At 38.8% G+C, this 17339-nt stretch overlaps 2 protein-coding genes across 2 annotated transcripts in view; one reads left to right on the top strand and one right to left on the bottom strand.

Annotated features, from left to right (window-relative positions):
• The window catches only part of tmem8b (transmembrane protein 8B), a 1109927-nt gene that overhangs the window by 619834 nt on the left and 472754 nt on the right, over positions 1-17339 (bottom strand). The gene's annotated exons all lie outside the window — the stretch shown is intronic.
• The window catches only part of LOC119413873 (ADP-ribosylation factor-like protein 15), a 113570-nt gene that overhangs the window by 27237 nt on the left and 68994 nt on the right, over positions 1-17339 (top strand). Inside the window, exons 2-3 of the mRNA XM_037680938.1 lie at positions 4102-4246; positions 5458-5517. Of these exons, the coding sequence (XP_037536866.1) occupies positions 4102-4246; positions 5458-5517 (205 nt within the window). The remainder of the gene's footprint in view (positions 1-4101; positions 4247-5457; positions 5518-17339) is intronic.

Consider the following 17339-nt stretch of genomic DNA (forward strand, 5'->3'; position numbering starts at 1 on the left):
TGCTGTGGTGGTTGCGGTTTCTCTCTAAGCCACATTTATTACCTCTAAAAATACAAAGTGGTTTTCCAAATAGGCCTAGTTCCTGTTCTGTCCAACTACATCTGTAAAACTTGTATCTGGGTGGATTATGATTAATTGACATGACCATCTGAGCCCTTCAGTTGGGGGGAGAGTGAGTTCTGCAGCTACAATGTTCATGCCAATCTTTATAAAAATTCACAAAGTCTACTTGATCCCTGGTTGACAAAAAGCCTTATTATGTCACTCATAAAAAGTCCCGACTTTTTTATTTAAAGTTTGGACGCAGGGCCCATTTTTCTTCTTTCCGTCTTGCACCTTTTTCATCTGCAGAAAGCAGTCTGGGTTTGTCCTAAATGATATGATGCCCATTTGCATAAAGCCTAGCTAATCTGCTTTCTCAATGGTGAGGTAATGTCTCGGCAAGTCGTTCAGGGAAGCAGGAAAAACATACCCACCAGAAGCAGCTAATCAATAAAGTGTGGCAGACTTATTTAGCAGGTTTTTTTATATTTATGTTTTTTATTTTGGCAGGAATGTTTTTAATGCACACGTAATAAGAGTTTATTCATTACTTTAATAAACAATGAATTAAAGCTGAGCACCTTCCACTGGCACTTGATCCTATGCGACACCGTAAGCGAGAGCATTCGACTCATTTACTGTAGATTGTATATTTTAAATACAGTCTCTGTTTCACCTGTTTGTCTGGATGACTTGGAGATTTATGGAGCTTGTCAAGAGGCAGATGGATTTGAGCTCTCAGTTTCAGTGACACAGCACACTGCCTCTCAAACCATCAGATGTGTGTGTGTGTGTGGGGTTGACAGGGCAGGGGCATGTCTTAAGGTAAGCAAAGGCCTTTCGACATATTTATTTTTCTCCTTTGAGGCTTTTGACCAGCTCTCCTCGTCAATCTTGTGCTGTCAAGGAGAACCAGAGGTGGGAACTGCCAACTCTTTTTCTCACAGGGGCCACGGTGTACATGGGGACCCCGGGGTCAGGCCCTGGAAGCTCCTTTAGTTACTGTTGTGAAATCCTTTCTTTGTGCTCTCACATAGACAAGCGGCCGTCTCTATTCTCGTTGTTGTTTACACTTTTAGGGGTGAATAAATAAAAGTCATCCAACGCGGTAAGGCTTCAGCAGTTCAGCAATGCCGACTCAGCACCAGACCTGAAGGGTTGATTAATTTTCTACAGAAAATGTTACATGTAGCTGCAGGGAGAGTAGGTGGCAGCTGAAGGCTGTGATGAGAGACTTGAGCAACAGGGAGAATAGAATGACTTAACTGAACCAAGTTTGTACATGTGTTCCCCCATCTGACACGCGTGTGTTTCTGATCTTGCCGTTTTTCTGGGAGAGGAGAATGTTTCCTGTTTAAGCAGACTGGTGGGTTCACGGAGGAGTCGGCGGGGGTCGGGTTCCCTTCAGTCGGCGTCTGGTTCTGCTGAAGCAGATTCCCCACATCTCCATCAAACAGCAGCTCCGCTTTGGCACGTCTCTGAAAAATGACCCTAGTGATCGCTGTTGTTTTGGTGTGTGAGCCTTTAAACACTGTTTTCTGCTCTGTTGTTGCCCTCGAGTTTGAAGGAGACAAACATCAAATGATTCTTGTTCACATTGCTGTGTTTATCCTAATCAAGGGTGCAGTCTTAACAAATAGTCCTTTTTTTGTTTAAAAAAAAAAACAAATCTGGAATTTGTAGCAAACATTAAAGAACACATATGCTCACAATTTATTTAATGTTTTTTTGTTTGTGTCCTTTCAGCCCAGTCATTTGTACTTTTCGATGATGTGTTCGAGATTACAGACTTTATTAAAACAGCTGTAAACAGCTGGATCATAACTTTTATATAATTTTCATAATTGCTAGTGCACAATCCTTGACATTTTTTATTACAACTACAAGAAATATTTTAGAAATAACCTGTAGTAGGATTTTTTTTTCTCCACAAAATTGTTAAAAGTTGAATGTTATCCAACAACCTATGTTTTTATAATTAAACGCATATAACGATGCCGACAGTGCTCTGACTACACAGACATGAGAGCAAGCTATATATATATATATATATATATATATATATATATATATATATATATAGTAAAAGTGTGAACGTAATATCTCACTGAGCTGCAATTAGTTGGCAAACGGTATTTATGTGTCAAAACTAAAATTTAGCAAACTTTCTCCCTATTTTCCAGCAGTTTTGACTCTTCTCCCCTCAGTATTAGCTCGATGAGAGTGATTACCACGTTTAATCTGTGGATCAGTTTGTCTATGTCAGGGGTCTGCAACCTGTGGCTCCGGGGCCACATGTGACTCTTTGGTACCTCTGCAGCAGCTCTTTCAGGCTGTAACCAAAACTAAAATAAAACTGAATTTTATTTAAATTATTACCACCAAAAAATGGCTAGTTTTAGCAGATTTCCTGTCATTTTCAAACATGTAAAGAATAGTACAAATATGAGGCGTAAAACATGTGGACTGCATCATGCTAGGAGTATGTTAGTCACTTTGTTAAGTTAACTTCCAGTCTCTCAGCGTGCTCTTTCTCTCAAAACCAAATTGTTTTGGAATATCTTTAGACAAGCTGCTGAGACGGAATATGATGAGTAACTTTGATAACACTAAGAATAAAACATAAAAAACATTGTCAAAGTAAACAAAATATTTATTTTTCTTTAAAACTGTAACTAGATATCCAACAAACTGGCCAAATTTTATACAGTCTTTAACTTTATGCTTTAAGTAGGATATTTAATTATTCAACAATTAAGAGAACTTTCATTGGCATGCAGAGTTCAGTGTTTTCATTTTTATAAAATTGTTAAAATTATATATTTTTTCTTTCTTCACATGAATCTGGTCTTTTACTTTGCATTAAAATGTAAAAATATCAATAAATGTTAATAATAGACATTTTTCATTTTATAATTTTGCACCCTCTTGCTGGAAAAGCCATCTCCAACTAACTTGGGCCGCCAGTTGACAATACGGTACACAGTTGTAGGTGTTGCGGCTCCGGACATCGTAATTAGTAAGCAAAGTGGCAAAAATGGCTCTTTTTATCGCAAATGGTGCAGACCCCTGGTCTATGTGCATCTTTGACCTGTTATCAGAGTCTTTGGTTGTAAACAGTAACAGAGGGTAGAACAGGGTCGTCTGCTGACTTGACTGAAAGACAAATTTGTGATGATATTCTATCTGATATACGAGATGGGAGGGGCTGAGTGTATGCGTGCATATGTGTGTGTGTGTGCATGTTATGTGTGTGTATGTGTGACAGAGAGAGAGAGAGAGATTGTGTCTGCCCGGTCATGTCCAGACTAGTTTCTGTCTTGCTAATAAAAAAGTTCTCGCTTTAGTTTTGGAAACTGATCTTCCCACATAAGTTTAAAGATGTGATTCACGGTTCTCACTGTGTTTGCCCCCTAACGTCTCACAGCAGGGGTCTTGGCCTAAGGTCATGATTAATGGCGTTGCAGGTCTGCCTTTGCGCACCGTAAGTTAGACGGTGTTCACATGCAGATAAAACAAATGTTGCGCCAGCAGCACTTAGATGAGATATTACTTAGCACTGAATGTCCTGAGTAGTTATTGCTGTGTAGTTTTATTAGTCCTCATTAATCATTCTCTTTTTATTAGTGTTAATTTCTTAAAATTACTTATTTTGATTAAAATAAATTTAAAGCAAATGTGGAAAATTCATGACTGACCCCAGATTTATAAGCAGGGCTATTCAACTAAACTGCTCAGGGGGCCACAGTTTCTGAAAGCCAGCAGCTCAGGGGCCGGACATCCAACGATTAAAGTCATTATGAAAATAAACCCAAGTTTTACAATGATCTGCTATCTTTTAACTTTGTTTATTTTATTGCATTGAATCATAAATGCAGTAAACTGAACCCGAAACCAAAAACAACCCAATTTTTTTTATTTTATTTATGAAGTTATTGGTGGACCAGACTGAAGTTGAATAGCCCTGGTGCACATGTATCAACCAGAGCCTTCTGTGTGCATTGTTAGCCTCAGTTTACATTCAGTACTTTCTGTTTTGTTGTTTGTACATTTTTTTAGTGTTTCCGGGCAATGTGCTGTAAAGGACCCCCACCGCCAAGACCAGAGTACGATGTGGTGTGCATCGGCCTGACAAGTGCCGGAAAGACCAGCTTGCTCTCACGCCTGTGTAGTGAGAGCACTGACGGCATCGTTCCTACAACAGGTACGTGCTAAGTCCATGTGGCGTCACATTAATGGTAAAAAGGGAAAGTATTTGCACTTGGAAGCAAACACAGGTAAAACCATTTCCTTTGCGTGGACGCTTTCAGAGCTTTAGAAACGTCTTTTATCTTGTCATTCAGACTAAGATCATGGAAATATTTCACTATACAGGTTTTCCAGCCGGGGGGGAATAAATGTTCTCCCTGTGCGCTCAAAAGTCCCAGTGTTTGTTCCAGAATGGATGTCAGGATGTCACCAGCCAAAGCGTGGCTTCTTTGCTCCATTTAAGTTGGAGGCTGGCGTTAAGCACGTCCAGGAGAGCAGGAGGCTTCTGTGTTTAGTACATAATTTTCCCAGTGGTGAGCACTGCTTTCCATATATGCAGCGCAGTCCCTTAAGAACACCGACATTCCTCCCTCCTCCCCTGGCTTTGACAGCGGTGATGTTGAGCTGTTGCAGAGGTTCCATTTGAGATTTAGTCTTTGTCCAGTAGAAGCTAAATATAAAGCAGTCCCTAAATGTGCAGTAAATCTGTTTTTCTCTCTGGATTGAACTTTTGTGTATGCCTGCTGCTAGTCACTCCTCAACAGAAAAAGTATGCATGTTACTTAATATGTATTATAGTTGAGGTAACTATGACAGCTAACATTTACAAATGAAGAAGAATAGCAAAGGTGAACATGAGGGAACGTTGCGTCCCTCACATTATATTTACCTATTAGACTGTTGCTACGTGCTTAAAAACAAAGCTTAGTGGTTTGGAAACTCATATACATACCTCCACCTGCTAGTGTTGTTAAAACTGAACTACTGCTCAGAAAATGAAGCACAATTTGAGACAAATTATATCTGTTCCTCCTTTGGTTTCCTTTACCGTGTTCTACTGTTTCCCATTTCCAGCCACAGAAATAAATCACATAACCCAGAGAGGCACTTTACACATTTAGTTTTCTTCAGCTGAACCCACTGAAGCCCTTTCAGCTCAGCTTCTCGTCTTTTTTCCTGATATATAAACTGGACTGCATAAAAATGTTTACAACTTCAAATGTGTTTTCTGCCCTAGAATGGGGCTCTCTGAATATTCTCTGTAACCCTAAATATGAAATGAAATGGATATATGGTAATAAAAAAGAGCCAAACTCAGCATTGTTTGAAAGTGACTTTAAAACAATTTATTTTATTGTAAAAACAGTTTTATTTTTCTCCTCTTAGGTTTTAGCATCAAAGCAGTGCCATTTCCAAATGCCATCTTGAATGTAAAAGAACTCGGAGGTAAGAGACGCACGCCGAGTCTTCACCTTCAGAATTTATCCTGATGCATGCGCAACAATCCAGGCAGAAAAATCTAACAAAGTTAAGTCGGGTCCTCTGGACGGATTTAAAAATAAAAAATTGTTGAAACGTTTCGTCTTTTATCCAAAAGGTTTTGTCAGTCTGAGGAGCTGCACTAAACTCAGTCTTATAAACAGCACCTAGCATAGTAGAGCAACCAGTTTACTGGTGACAGCCAAAACTAGCTGTTCACATGATCAAGGATGACCATCAGCCTAATGACCGATCGTTAGTGCCCTGATGGCCACTTGCTATTCACAGAGGGCCGTTTTGATATAACAGCATTGTAGGGGGGGGGGGGGGGGGGTTGAACCCGGAGGCCTCCACCCCTGTTTAATGATGGACAATTTCTTTTCACAAAGATGGCCTCCTTTACTCCTCTCTCAAACCATCGTTCCTCTCTATCAAGGATGTGAACATCTTCATCCCTGAAAGAGTGACTGCTGGTCTGCAGATGAGTGTAGACCGCAGAGTCCTGCCCTGATGATGTTGCTCTTCTGTGCTGGGCCATCCTTAGTTTCCCCCATGTAAGACTGATCACAGCCCTCCTGTCACTGAACAGCATACACAATATTACTCTGTTTGTGCCGGGGGACTGGATCTTTGGGATGGACCAGTCTTCAGCCACTGGGATGTCATGTTTAGAAAATTAACATCTCAGTTTTTCTGAAACTCCTTCAACATACGGAATGACCACCATGGCCATCAGGGCATTAACGATCGGTCGTTAGGCTGGTGGTCCTCCTTTATCATGCGAACAGCTAGTTTTGTCTGTCACCAGCAAATTGGTTGATCTGGTTGTATAACTGGTTTTGTATTTTTATAATGGATTTTTTTTAAGCTATTGTAAGCCAAGTATCATACAAATAGCCACTGTTCTTTTTAATGTAACTAGAAAGTTTTTATTTTCTTCCATCTTCAGAGTTTCTGTTTTGTAATGTGCTGAACTAAACACAGAGTGAGAATGTACTACTGCTTGTTTTGATGTGACTTCCTGTTAGTTTACCACAAATCCTCTTCAAAACATGTTGTTGGAGTGTTTTAGTACATGCAGAATTATTTTCCTGTTAACAATAATAATGATTTTATGCTTTTCTTCTTCAAAATAACATCTACTATGTATGCCAGTGTTGCTATTGCACTGGCTTTGTTTGTACCTTGAGCAGAAATACACCTTTGGATGTGGCGCAGGCACGTGCGCACATACATCAGGCCCTGTTAGTGTTTTCTGAAGTGGTTGTACAATCTGCAGCTTCCTATTCCTGGAAATGTCCAGCGCTCAAGGAAGCCTCAAGAGAGCTCTACCTCTCCCACAGGCGACTTAGCAAGGCAGCAAATAGATTTAGTTTAGTTTAGTTGTAGTTATGTTTATCTGTGGACTGTAGACATACAACAGGTGCAGAGTATATCAAGGCTAATTCAAACTGAGCTGCCCCTCTGAAAAGAAAGGATGAAACTCGTACGCTGACACACAAACATATCACACATACACAAAGAGGCACCGGGAGGACCACCAAAGAGGATGCTACCAAATTTGGACAGAACACATTAGATGGTTTTCAAAAGAGGTTTTACTGGATGGGGTCAAGGCCAGTCTGGTGGTGGTAACGTTATTGTGGTTGGAAAACGCTCGTTCCACGGATGACAGATTTGATTTAGAGATGCTGGTATAGACTGCCACCACCGCAAAGGAAGATGAAAACTGTTCTTTTTTTTTCCTGTTTGCCCTCCCCCTGCTTGGACTCCTGCTCCTCTGCCCCCTTTCTTTTTCAGCACATGCACTGAGATCAGGAATTTGCGGGATTTATGCAATCGCCATGCTGGAGATGGTAGAAACAAGCATGTGATGCACATGTGTTGACGCCTCTACGGGCTACCACTCATTTGGAGCGGATTATTGAGTTTATAGGTCTGTTTGAAGTGAGATGTTGACATGTTACACTGCGTAATCGGCGTGTACAACTTATTCCAAATGTCTGACGTAAACGTGGAGTCAGGAGAGAGTTGCGCAATATTTCACCGGTCGGTTTTCACAACAAGGTCCTTTTCTGATTAAACGCTGCACTTTTTATACAGTCTGGAACTTGCTCAACACTTTCCCTTTCCGTTGTTTTTTTATGGCCCTTATCTCTATGTCTTTAACAAAAACAGCAACAAACATATCTGGCGTACTTTTTTCGTTATTTTGATGTTCACTAATGATGCAGAAAACGACACAATGTGACGCACAGCCATAAGTATTTCGGCTGAAACACTTTGTTTTATACTGCAGTGTTTTGTTCCTTCCTTTTGACTAAGGCTAAGACGGAAACACAAGCAGTTAGAAACAAGGCATTTTTCTCAGCTTTTTAATTTACCCTGGCTGAATGAAATAACTTTTTTCTTTAGGTTAACACTGTAGATGCAAGTGCAATTTAGATATTTAAGTTCTGATATGATCTTTTTAACTCAGTTATGGCTTAATTAAGAGTTCAAACGTTTTTCTAAGCCGTGACTTTGTCCTTAAACTACACCCACAAAACTTTGAATCAAGAACATTTTGTTTTAAAGCTCAAGTCGGTTTTATTGTCTTGAAGTGGTAAACGTTTAAACACGATGTTCACGCTGTTCCCATTCAGCTGAAGTAATCGAAGCCAGTCGTTCCCAAACTTTTCAGTTTCTGATCCACAAATAGCAGGAAAGTCTTAAATGACAAGAACTGATAAATATTCATCAATGGCACATTTTTTGTCTATTTTCCTTGAATTCAGGAAAGCATCACAAGTCTCTTCACTTGTTTTGTGACTCCCAGTGAGGTCTTGACCCCAACCTTGGAGACACTGATCTAAGCTATGCTCAGAATTTAGCAAACTGCCATACATGCAAAAAATAAAAATAATAATAAAAATCAGTCTCTCTGAACCTGAAGGTCCAACTCCGATGACAGACAGGCGTCCAGTCCCTGATGATGCCTGTACCAATAGTTTCACTCAAACTTTTGTCATCTCTGCTATCTTTTCATGCTCTTTACTCAGTTAGTTTTTTCTGTTCTGGCTTTCTGGGTTTCATATCCTTTGGACTTCACAATTTCATCTAAATTGTGTTGCAATTTCAATTTTTTGGGGGGGCCTTTGTTAGTTTTCTCTCTTCCAGGTTTTCTCTTTGCTAAAGATTTCCTTTGCATGCCATCAGTTCTTGATGAAGAACACTCCTAAAACTCCCCTTGACTCCCTTGAGCCGTATAAGCAGTCTGTTACAAATCTCGGGATGGTTTTAGACTCTGACTTTAAGTTTAATAAACCGATTAACTCTGTTCTACAAAAAAGCTTCTTTCAGTTAAGGCAGATAGCTCCATGTTGACCAGATCTGACATGGAAAAACTTGTCCATGCCTTCATTACAGCCCAGCTAGAATACTGTAACTCGTTTTGTGTTGGGGTCAGTCAGGTGTCCCTCTCACGCCTCCAACGCGTCCAAAATGCTGCAGCTCAGCTATTAACAGGAACGTGTAGGCTTGAGCATATTTCACCAGTTTTGTCCTCCCTTCACTGGCTTCCTGTACGTGTCAGAATTGATTTGAACATTCTCCTACTGACATTTAATGGCATAAATGGCCTTGCACCCTCGTACGTCTCGGAGCTACTTCAACCTTATGTTCCTTCTTGGGCGCTGATATCATCTGACGAGCTGCTTTTGGTTTTACCAAAAAAACAGATTGAAGCTCAGAGGAGATCGGGCTTTTTCAGTTGTGGGCCTTAAACTTATGAACAATCTGTGCCCCTCAACACTAGACAGGCCACCTCACTCCCTGCTTTTAAATCTCTCCTAAAAACACACCCGTATTCACTGACGTTTAACACAGTGTGATTTGAGTTAGTATTTCATTGTTTCTCATAGTTTTTGTGTTTTTATGTTCATGTTTTTAGTGCTTTTAATTACATCTTATTATTTTTTCTTTAATTACTGCCTTGATCTTGTTGTTAAGCTCTTTGAATACAGCTGCTGTTTTAAATGTGCGCTATAAATAAATTTGACTTGACTGAAATACCTTTTTTTTTTTGTTAAAATCTCAGTGTTTTAAATGACCTATTTCTTGCCATATTTCTTGCATTATTTGGAGTTTTTATAGCACAGATTTTTATTGGGTAAACAATTCAGTCTAAACAGTTTTGTGTGCATTTATGTGTCTGGCGTCATATGACTTCATAAAATCATATTTGAAAGAAGCGTTAAAATTTCAAGAAGAATAAAAGTGATCGTTTCATTGGCTTCACACAGAATTTTGAATCTGGGTGATCGATAGTCCCACAAGCATTCGCTACTTTGGTGTCAGGTAGAAGGCTTAGACGAGAAGGGCACCTCTGGTGTGTGTCGGTGTGCGTGTGTAGGTGTGTGTGTGTGGATAGTGATATGACGTCAAGTCTAGACGGGCAATTTCACACTGAGCATTCATGTCACGCAGTGACAGCTGATAACATGGTCCTAATAATCACAACGCACTGCTGTTCCCCTTTAGAGCTGTGGCTGTGGTTGAGACTTGCACTTTTTGATTTGAAGTGGATGGTTTTGCTCAAACAAACTGATCGTTTTGCTTTATTTTAGGTTTTCTTTGTTAACACATAGAATTTCACATTTTTAGCCTTTTATTTGGAAAAGAGCAAATTCTTTACTGACACTAATGAAGAATGCACACAAGATGTGTGGAGCACGCTCAGTTTAGACGGGCTAGGCTTTTATTATCCTGCCACCCTGAAGGACGTAGAAGAAAAAGAGGAAGATGAAATAACATGGCGAATCATTTGTCAGCCCCCTCTAACCAACAACAGGCAAAGAAAGTATGCAGGCACATCTTTGAACAAAACCAATACGTGGTAGTCATCACAGATCAAATGTGACACGTAACACTATCAAATATCACCACAGTTTGAGTTTGTACGCCCAGCAGGGAAGCTTCTCCAACTGTGAAGTAATTTGTAAATGGCCATTTTGTTTTAAAATAGTTGAAGCCCATCGCTGGTCTGATTTTGGAGTTCTGAGGATACCAGTGTAACCGATCTTATTTTAGGCCTCATTCGAGGATAATCTCTTCTTTGATGTGGTTTTCCACAATGATACTGATCGAATGATGCATGATGGATACCATGAGGTCTGGAGTCTTGGGGATTTGTCCAACTGGCCCTTTATGGTTAAATTTTGGAAACATTGGAAAAATGATTCGTTTTGAAGTTGTATTTGCAAAGTTTTTAGGTCAAGAACAAGGGGACACCCATATGTTGAAGAGAGCTGGACAAAATGAAATACAAGTAGCAGGATGTGGTGAATTTTATTATTACTCTTTAAATCAGTCGCATTGCCTAAACATTAACAGCTGTACCAGTCAGAGTGTTGAAAATGGCTTTAAATGACGAGGACTCTGCGACCAACACAACCTATCACTCGCATTCTGTGACGCAGCATGTCTGTAAACAACCGTTATCAATTATGGGCATAAATGACTGTTGCATGATTCGAGGAATTATTTAGTCAGAATCAGATGTTGCAGGTCAACATTTGTATCAACAGCTGAGGGGTTTTCCACTTCACCCCAGCTCCATCTCATTTCCCAAAAAAGGTTGAAAGCTTAATTTACCAAGGCTCTGTTACCACCCCCACCCCACCATTGTACTCTAGCTGTTTGTTTCAGAGAGAAAACAATGTCTGTTTGTCATTAGATTCCCTTCATTATTTGTTCTCTGCATTTCTAACTTACAACAGTGGAAATAATTATTTAAAAAATCCATTAACAAAATGTTTGTTTTAGTTACTGTAAAAGCTTCCAAATAACTCGTAGGAGAAATAAATGTTTAGGAAAAGCATTGAATTTTTTATTCTGGCGGTGAATCTGTAACAATATCTGTTAATACCCAAACATAGAAAATCATCTTTAGCGGTCCGACCAGGCGTAAAGAAAGAGTACGGAGTTTTCAGATTTGTTGAAAACACAAAAAAATGGAGGTCATCTCGTGCTGTTTTAATTTGCGAATGATTTCAGGAACATAACCACTAAGCATCGCTATAAAATAATCTGAATTAAAGTCAAATGGTCTCCTTTCCTCTTTAATTTGTATTTCTTGCGTTTTACTAGAATTTGCCTCAACGTTCGCCTCATTAACTCAAAACTCCCACACACAAAATCTGTAACCTGATCACTGAAAACACTTGTGTTTGTATAACCACAGATGTCTGCTGCTCCCTCTTCCTCCTCTACATTATCGGCTTGATGACTTCTACACAGCCTTAAGGAATATGTTTTTTTTTACATTTGTTCAGTAAGTTGAAGTTTGCTCTGCACTTACCCATTTTGATGTGAAGGTGATAGAAAAGTATGAAGGTTTCCTAACTCTAAATGATCCAAAAGTACTAAATGTAAGGAGAACTCTTAAATAAGTCTATTTCAAGCAGGAACGAGTGGGTAATGCAATAGAACATAATTGAGCCTTAAGGACTTTTTACACTAAAAATGGATGTTTTGCAAACATTTATTAGCTCATCACTTTTTAAAACTCATAACCTCGTACATTTTATAATTCTGTTGTGCAGATTTACAATACAAATGGTAAATGGCGCACACTATTGAGTTTTCACTCTATGAATTAAAAAACGTACGTTGTGTGGAAAGGACATTCAATGTTTGTAAAGTGTTTTCTCCAACTATATTGCTCAGTAAATATTGTAAAATACTTGCCACTTTTCTTCTATATTTTATTGTGTAATTGTTTCTGCAGATAGAAAAGTGTTATGGCAACAACTAATGATTTCCATCTTCAGCTTGTGCTTCTTGATTAAATCTAACCGGTTCTATAAAAGGCCAAGAAATGGACGCCTATACCTTTTAGAATATGCTTAAGCCCATTTAAATATTTAAGCAAACAAACAAAAAAGACCTACAAACCCTCACTAGTGACCTGTTTTTAATTCCAATCTCTAGTTTTTTCCAGCTCTAAAAAGTATTGTTTTAACAACAACACAATAGGAAATGTTTTATGAACAAAACGTCCACTCCATTGGTTAGTCATGGTAACTTTTGTGTTTCCACATAAAGATGTCATGTAACAGTTGACTACACACATGCATTTAATCACCATATGGCAACAAGGCATCGCAGATCGTCTTACAGTGTAATCATTAACTCTCAGATTTAATGCCCATGAGACTTCTTCTTGAATTCAGACCTAAAGCCCTGCATGACTGGTTTCAGGGATTTTACTCGTGCCTTTAGCATTATCTGCTAGACAGAGTTTCAAACTGTTTTTTTTTAAATTATTATTATGTTGGATGAAATGGAGTCATTGTGTTGTCAGACAGACAAAAATATAACCGTTGCCTTCTCAACCTCACTCAAACACAATAAGTCAATGAGAAAAATGTTAGGGAAGAAAAACCTCTAAAACAATTAGGTTGAGGCATTATCATTAACAACTCTCACCAGGATTAAGTTCATCATAGGATGAAGGAAATATTGTTTTTAATAGCCAAAAGCAGCTTCATGAGCCAGTTATGTAATACAGCCACAGCCTATACGTTTTATATTTGGTCTTGTGTTGTTGCTCACTCCACGTTTAAATTTGGCCAAATCCCAAAAATTCTGCTCAGTTTTGCAATTGATGCACCTTTTTTCAACGTAACCAATCGCCTTCGCTACCTCCCCATTTCCACATCTTGGAATCCAAGCATACAGGATGCAATCAAGGTTCAAGGAGACTGTCATTCACATCATGTCGTACATGAGGTGGAACAAAATTGTGTTTGCAAGGTCCCAGTTACACCCAAAAACAGCTATATATATATATATATATATATATATATATATATATATATATATATATATATAAATTATAAATAAAAATAAACATTAGGGATGCACAATATTATCAGCATGGTACCAGTATCGGCCTATATTAGCGATAAGTTAAATATCGGACATCGACCATTCTATCAAAATATCTCAGATATAAAAGGTACAAATTTGCACTGTTCGAGTGTTGTCATTGTGTTAGAGAGAGTAAATGTCATGAATAAATATGACATTAAACATAACCCAAGTTGAAGTGTTCCATCATTTTCCGCCCCCTTTTTGGCATCTGCATTTGGTAACAGGCCAAACTGACAAAGACCGTGCAGAATAATGTAGTATTTTAATTCCATGGCAGAAAAAGCTATGTAGTCTCTGTAAATAGTTCTAGGGGAAAAAATATTGGTATTGGTATCGTTTATTGGCCAAATAAGTTATTATTTATTATATCGGATATCACACAAAATTCCAATATTGTGCATCTCTAATAAACAGCATACAAGGATCTGAAATATACACCAACAATAAAAATATACATAAGGTGTAGTAAAGTTCCTATGTCAGAAAATCACATTTGCCCTTGAATCAATGGTAAATGGTAAATGGACTGTATTTATATAGTGCCTCGCTATCTTATCGAGATACTCAACGTGCTTTACAACACAATCTGTGCCTTATTTACCCATTCATACATCACTCTACTAGATCTCTACAAAGCTAATTGAACAAATCATTCTAAAGAGACTTATCAGGGCTCTGTCACATTCATACACTGATGTGACACCCAACAGAGGGGGTTCAGTGTCTTGCCCAGGGATGCTTCAGCATGTGACTGCTGGTGGATTTGAACCCTCAGCTCTTGCAATGGAGGACGACTGCTCTAACCACTCAGCCACAGCCGCCCTGAATAGCACTGCTTACATTTGGCAAGACAATATTGTTTGAAGTTTTACGTGAAAGCCATGGAAAACTGTTTTGCACCATGTGCTTGAACACATTCCTTATCAGTCAGACGGTGTACGACCCAGCCAGAAATGGTGGTGATGAGTGCCAAGAGACGAGTTTCCTTCTTAAATGGAGGAGAAATCTTTTATCAGCCAGAGGTGTCACTTTAACTCATGGACAACCGGTCAGCGTGAGTTAAGTTTATTAAGTCATTAACAGCTGACTGTATAAATGTGCAACAGAGATATAAAAAGAAAAAACTGAAATCACTTGCTGGGTCACATATAGCCTATATTACATCAGAATCAGAAGCTTCACTGACTTTATTAGTTTCATTTGGACCTTGACATCAAAACAGCATTGTTTTGTTTGTATCAGTCATATGGTAAAGTTAGTAAATGTATTTGTTCTTGTCATGTTAAAAAATTTTGACCACAAAACATCACAACTTTACCCTCAACTATCTGACAAAGCTGCCTCAAAATCACACATTTCAGGCAGCTACAATCTAAAAATAGATAAATAAATGAATAAAATAAAATCTTGAATATCCCGGAGGGACTGTTTAATCTAGCAGATTTATGTATCAAGTCAAGACACGTGAAAAGCCTGTTGAAAACTACTCTTTGAAATGTAAACATACCAGAAGATTTGACCATGCTTACCATGTCATTCTTTCTAATGAGTTGATGATTGCAAGGAGTTCACATTTCTTAATATTTGTTCATGAGCAATTCCCCAAATTCAGTCCATCTCTCCGGTAATTCATCTTAATAAAGCCAGTCATTATTTAATTCTTGCTGTCTAAATTCCTGCAGGAAACAAATGAGGCGATAAGTCTTTCATTTCATGGTTCGGTACTTTACACAGTCGGTAACAGAAAAGACCTTCGCCGACATGCTGCTTTCACCTTTTAGGCGGCGTTATTGATTTTTGAGCTGCTCAAGTCTCGTCATCATCCATAAGTACAAAAGATGTTTGTTTAATGTTCTTTCAAACCTTAATCTGATGTCATAGACACAGGTGTCAAATGTACGAGAGGCAGAGAGGGCGATCAATCAAAGTAAAGCGGTCGTACACAAAATTTACTGATTTGATTAATAACATGTTGTGGCTCAGTCCAAGAACCATGACATCATGTTCAGAGAGCCCCCGCGACAGACCAATAGGTGGCAGAAGCCGCCAATGATTTCCAAAGAGACACGACAGACATTCCACCATTTCCAGGCTTAGATGAAACTTTCTAGACAATCTCTCAAGTGCCACTTTGTCTGATAGCTTTTCACTCCAGTGAGAGGTGTGAGTGGATTGACTGGGGGAGGAAACAAGGGAGGGAGGGAGAGCTCGAAGGAGGGGTGGTAAATGTCAGTGAGAGCACAGCGTGAAACATTTGCCAGCCTCACAGTTTGTCATTTTTTGGCAATTCCTACACTGTGAGCAACAATAACGAAACAATAATTCACAAGATCGCAAAGGAAGTCACCCCAGCAGACGGAGGAGGATCGTTTTAACCAGCTCTGGTACATCCTCTAAAAAGCAACATTTCATATTTGCGTATGCAATGTGATGGAACACCCTGTAGTTGTTTGTTTGCAACGATGACAACTTTTAGTTGCGACAAAAACATAGAGTATCATTTAACAAAAGTCCCGTCGCAGAAAGCGCAATATTTATTCGAGTTTATTTATTTTATTTAATGCAAATAAAAAAGAAAACTTTATCTGTAAAAGTTTACCACAAATGTCATAATTCTTGAGTAGAGGTGCACCACCTGGCATCTGTTTCATAACTTTATGAGCCAATTTGTGTTGGTTTGAAATTTATTGAAATCAGCTGCTGTGATTTGGTCTTTTATAAAGAAAACTAGAGTTTAACGCATGAAAAAGTAACTCCATGAAACATTTTACAGTCCAGAATAAAGTGGATTGTGTCTGACTATGATGATGGAAATCACTCATTAGTCCTTTTATAGCAGTAATGAAAATAAACGTTAACCGTTATTAAAAGAAAAATGCAATAAATAAAGACTTTTGGAAAAAAAAAAAAATTTTTCTCAGATTTTAAAATCAAGACAGTTTTGTGTAATTTAAGTACCAGTATATAAAAGTATTTGCCACCCAACATTTGAAAGTAAACTTTGATTTGAGGTGATTGTTTTTGCAAAAACAAGACTTCTGATAATGTTACTGTTTTCCTTGAGGTATTTGTTATTGATATTAATTAAAGTGCTGTTTCCCAACTTGTTTTTTTACAAAATGTATTATTGCTCAGGTGGTACAGTGGCTCAGTCAGTAGAGCTGTTGTCTCTCAGCAAGAAGGTTGACGGATTGAATCCCGGCCAGGGGGCCATTCTGGGTGGAATTTCTATGTTCTCTCCGTGCATGTGTGTTTTTTCTCCAGGTACTCTGGTTTCCTCCCACAGACCAAAAACATGCATGTTAGGCCGATTGATAACTCTAAATTGTAGGTGTGAGTGAGAGAGTGAATGGTTGTTTGTCTCATTTGTCTCAATGTGTCCCTGTGATGGACTGGCGACCTGTCCAGGGTGTCCCCTACCTCTCGCACAGTGACTGCTGGATATGAGCACCAGTGATCCCCACAACCCTAAAAGATAATGGATGTATGTTATGGCTCAACTGTATATAAACCTAAAAAGCTGTTGCAGGACAGCTGGTAAATTGAAACTTTATGTTAAGCCCTGTTCAAACAACTCAAGACAAACAGAATCACTCTCAAGAGATGGTGAAAAATAAAGAAGGATGCACGAATCAGTTCACAGAGCAGCAGTTTTTAATAAGATAGTCTCCTACACAAATAATGTTTACAACCTTAATGTGCCCTCGTTGTATCTTTTATGTTTTTATACATCTGAGGGCATATTGGCAGTAAAGCCAACAGAACCATGGTTGAGCATCAGTGTCGGAGTCACTCGGTGTGTGTGTTTTCCTGCTGATCGTGGCTTCAGCCACCTTTTGTGCTCCTTGTGTATTTTCCCCATGACAAACGGA

This window comes from Nematolebias whitei, chromosome 8, assembly GCF_014905685.2.
Source record: "Nematolebias whitei isolate Nwh7 chromosome 8, NemWhi1, whole genome shotgun sequence".
NCBI classification, from domain to species: domain Eukaryota; kingdom Metazoa; phylum Chordata; class Actinopteri; order Cyprinodontiformes; family Rivulidae; genus Nematolebias; species Nematolebias whitei.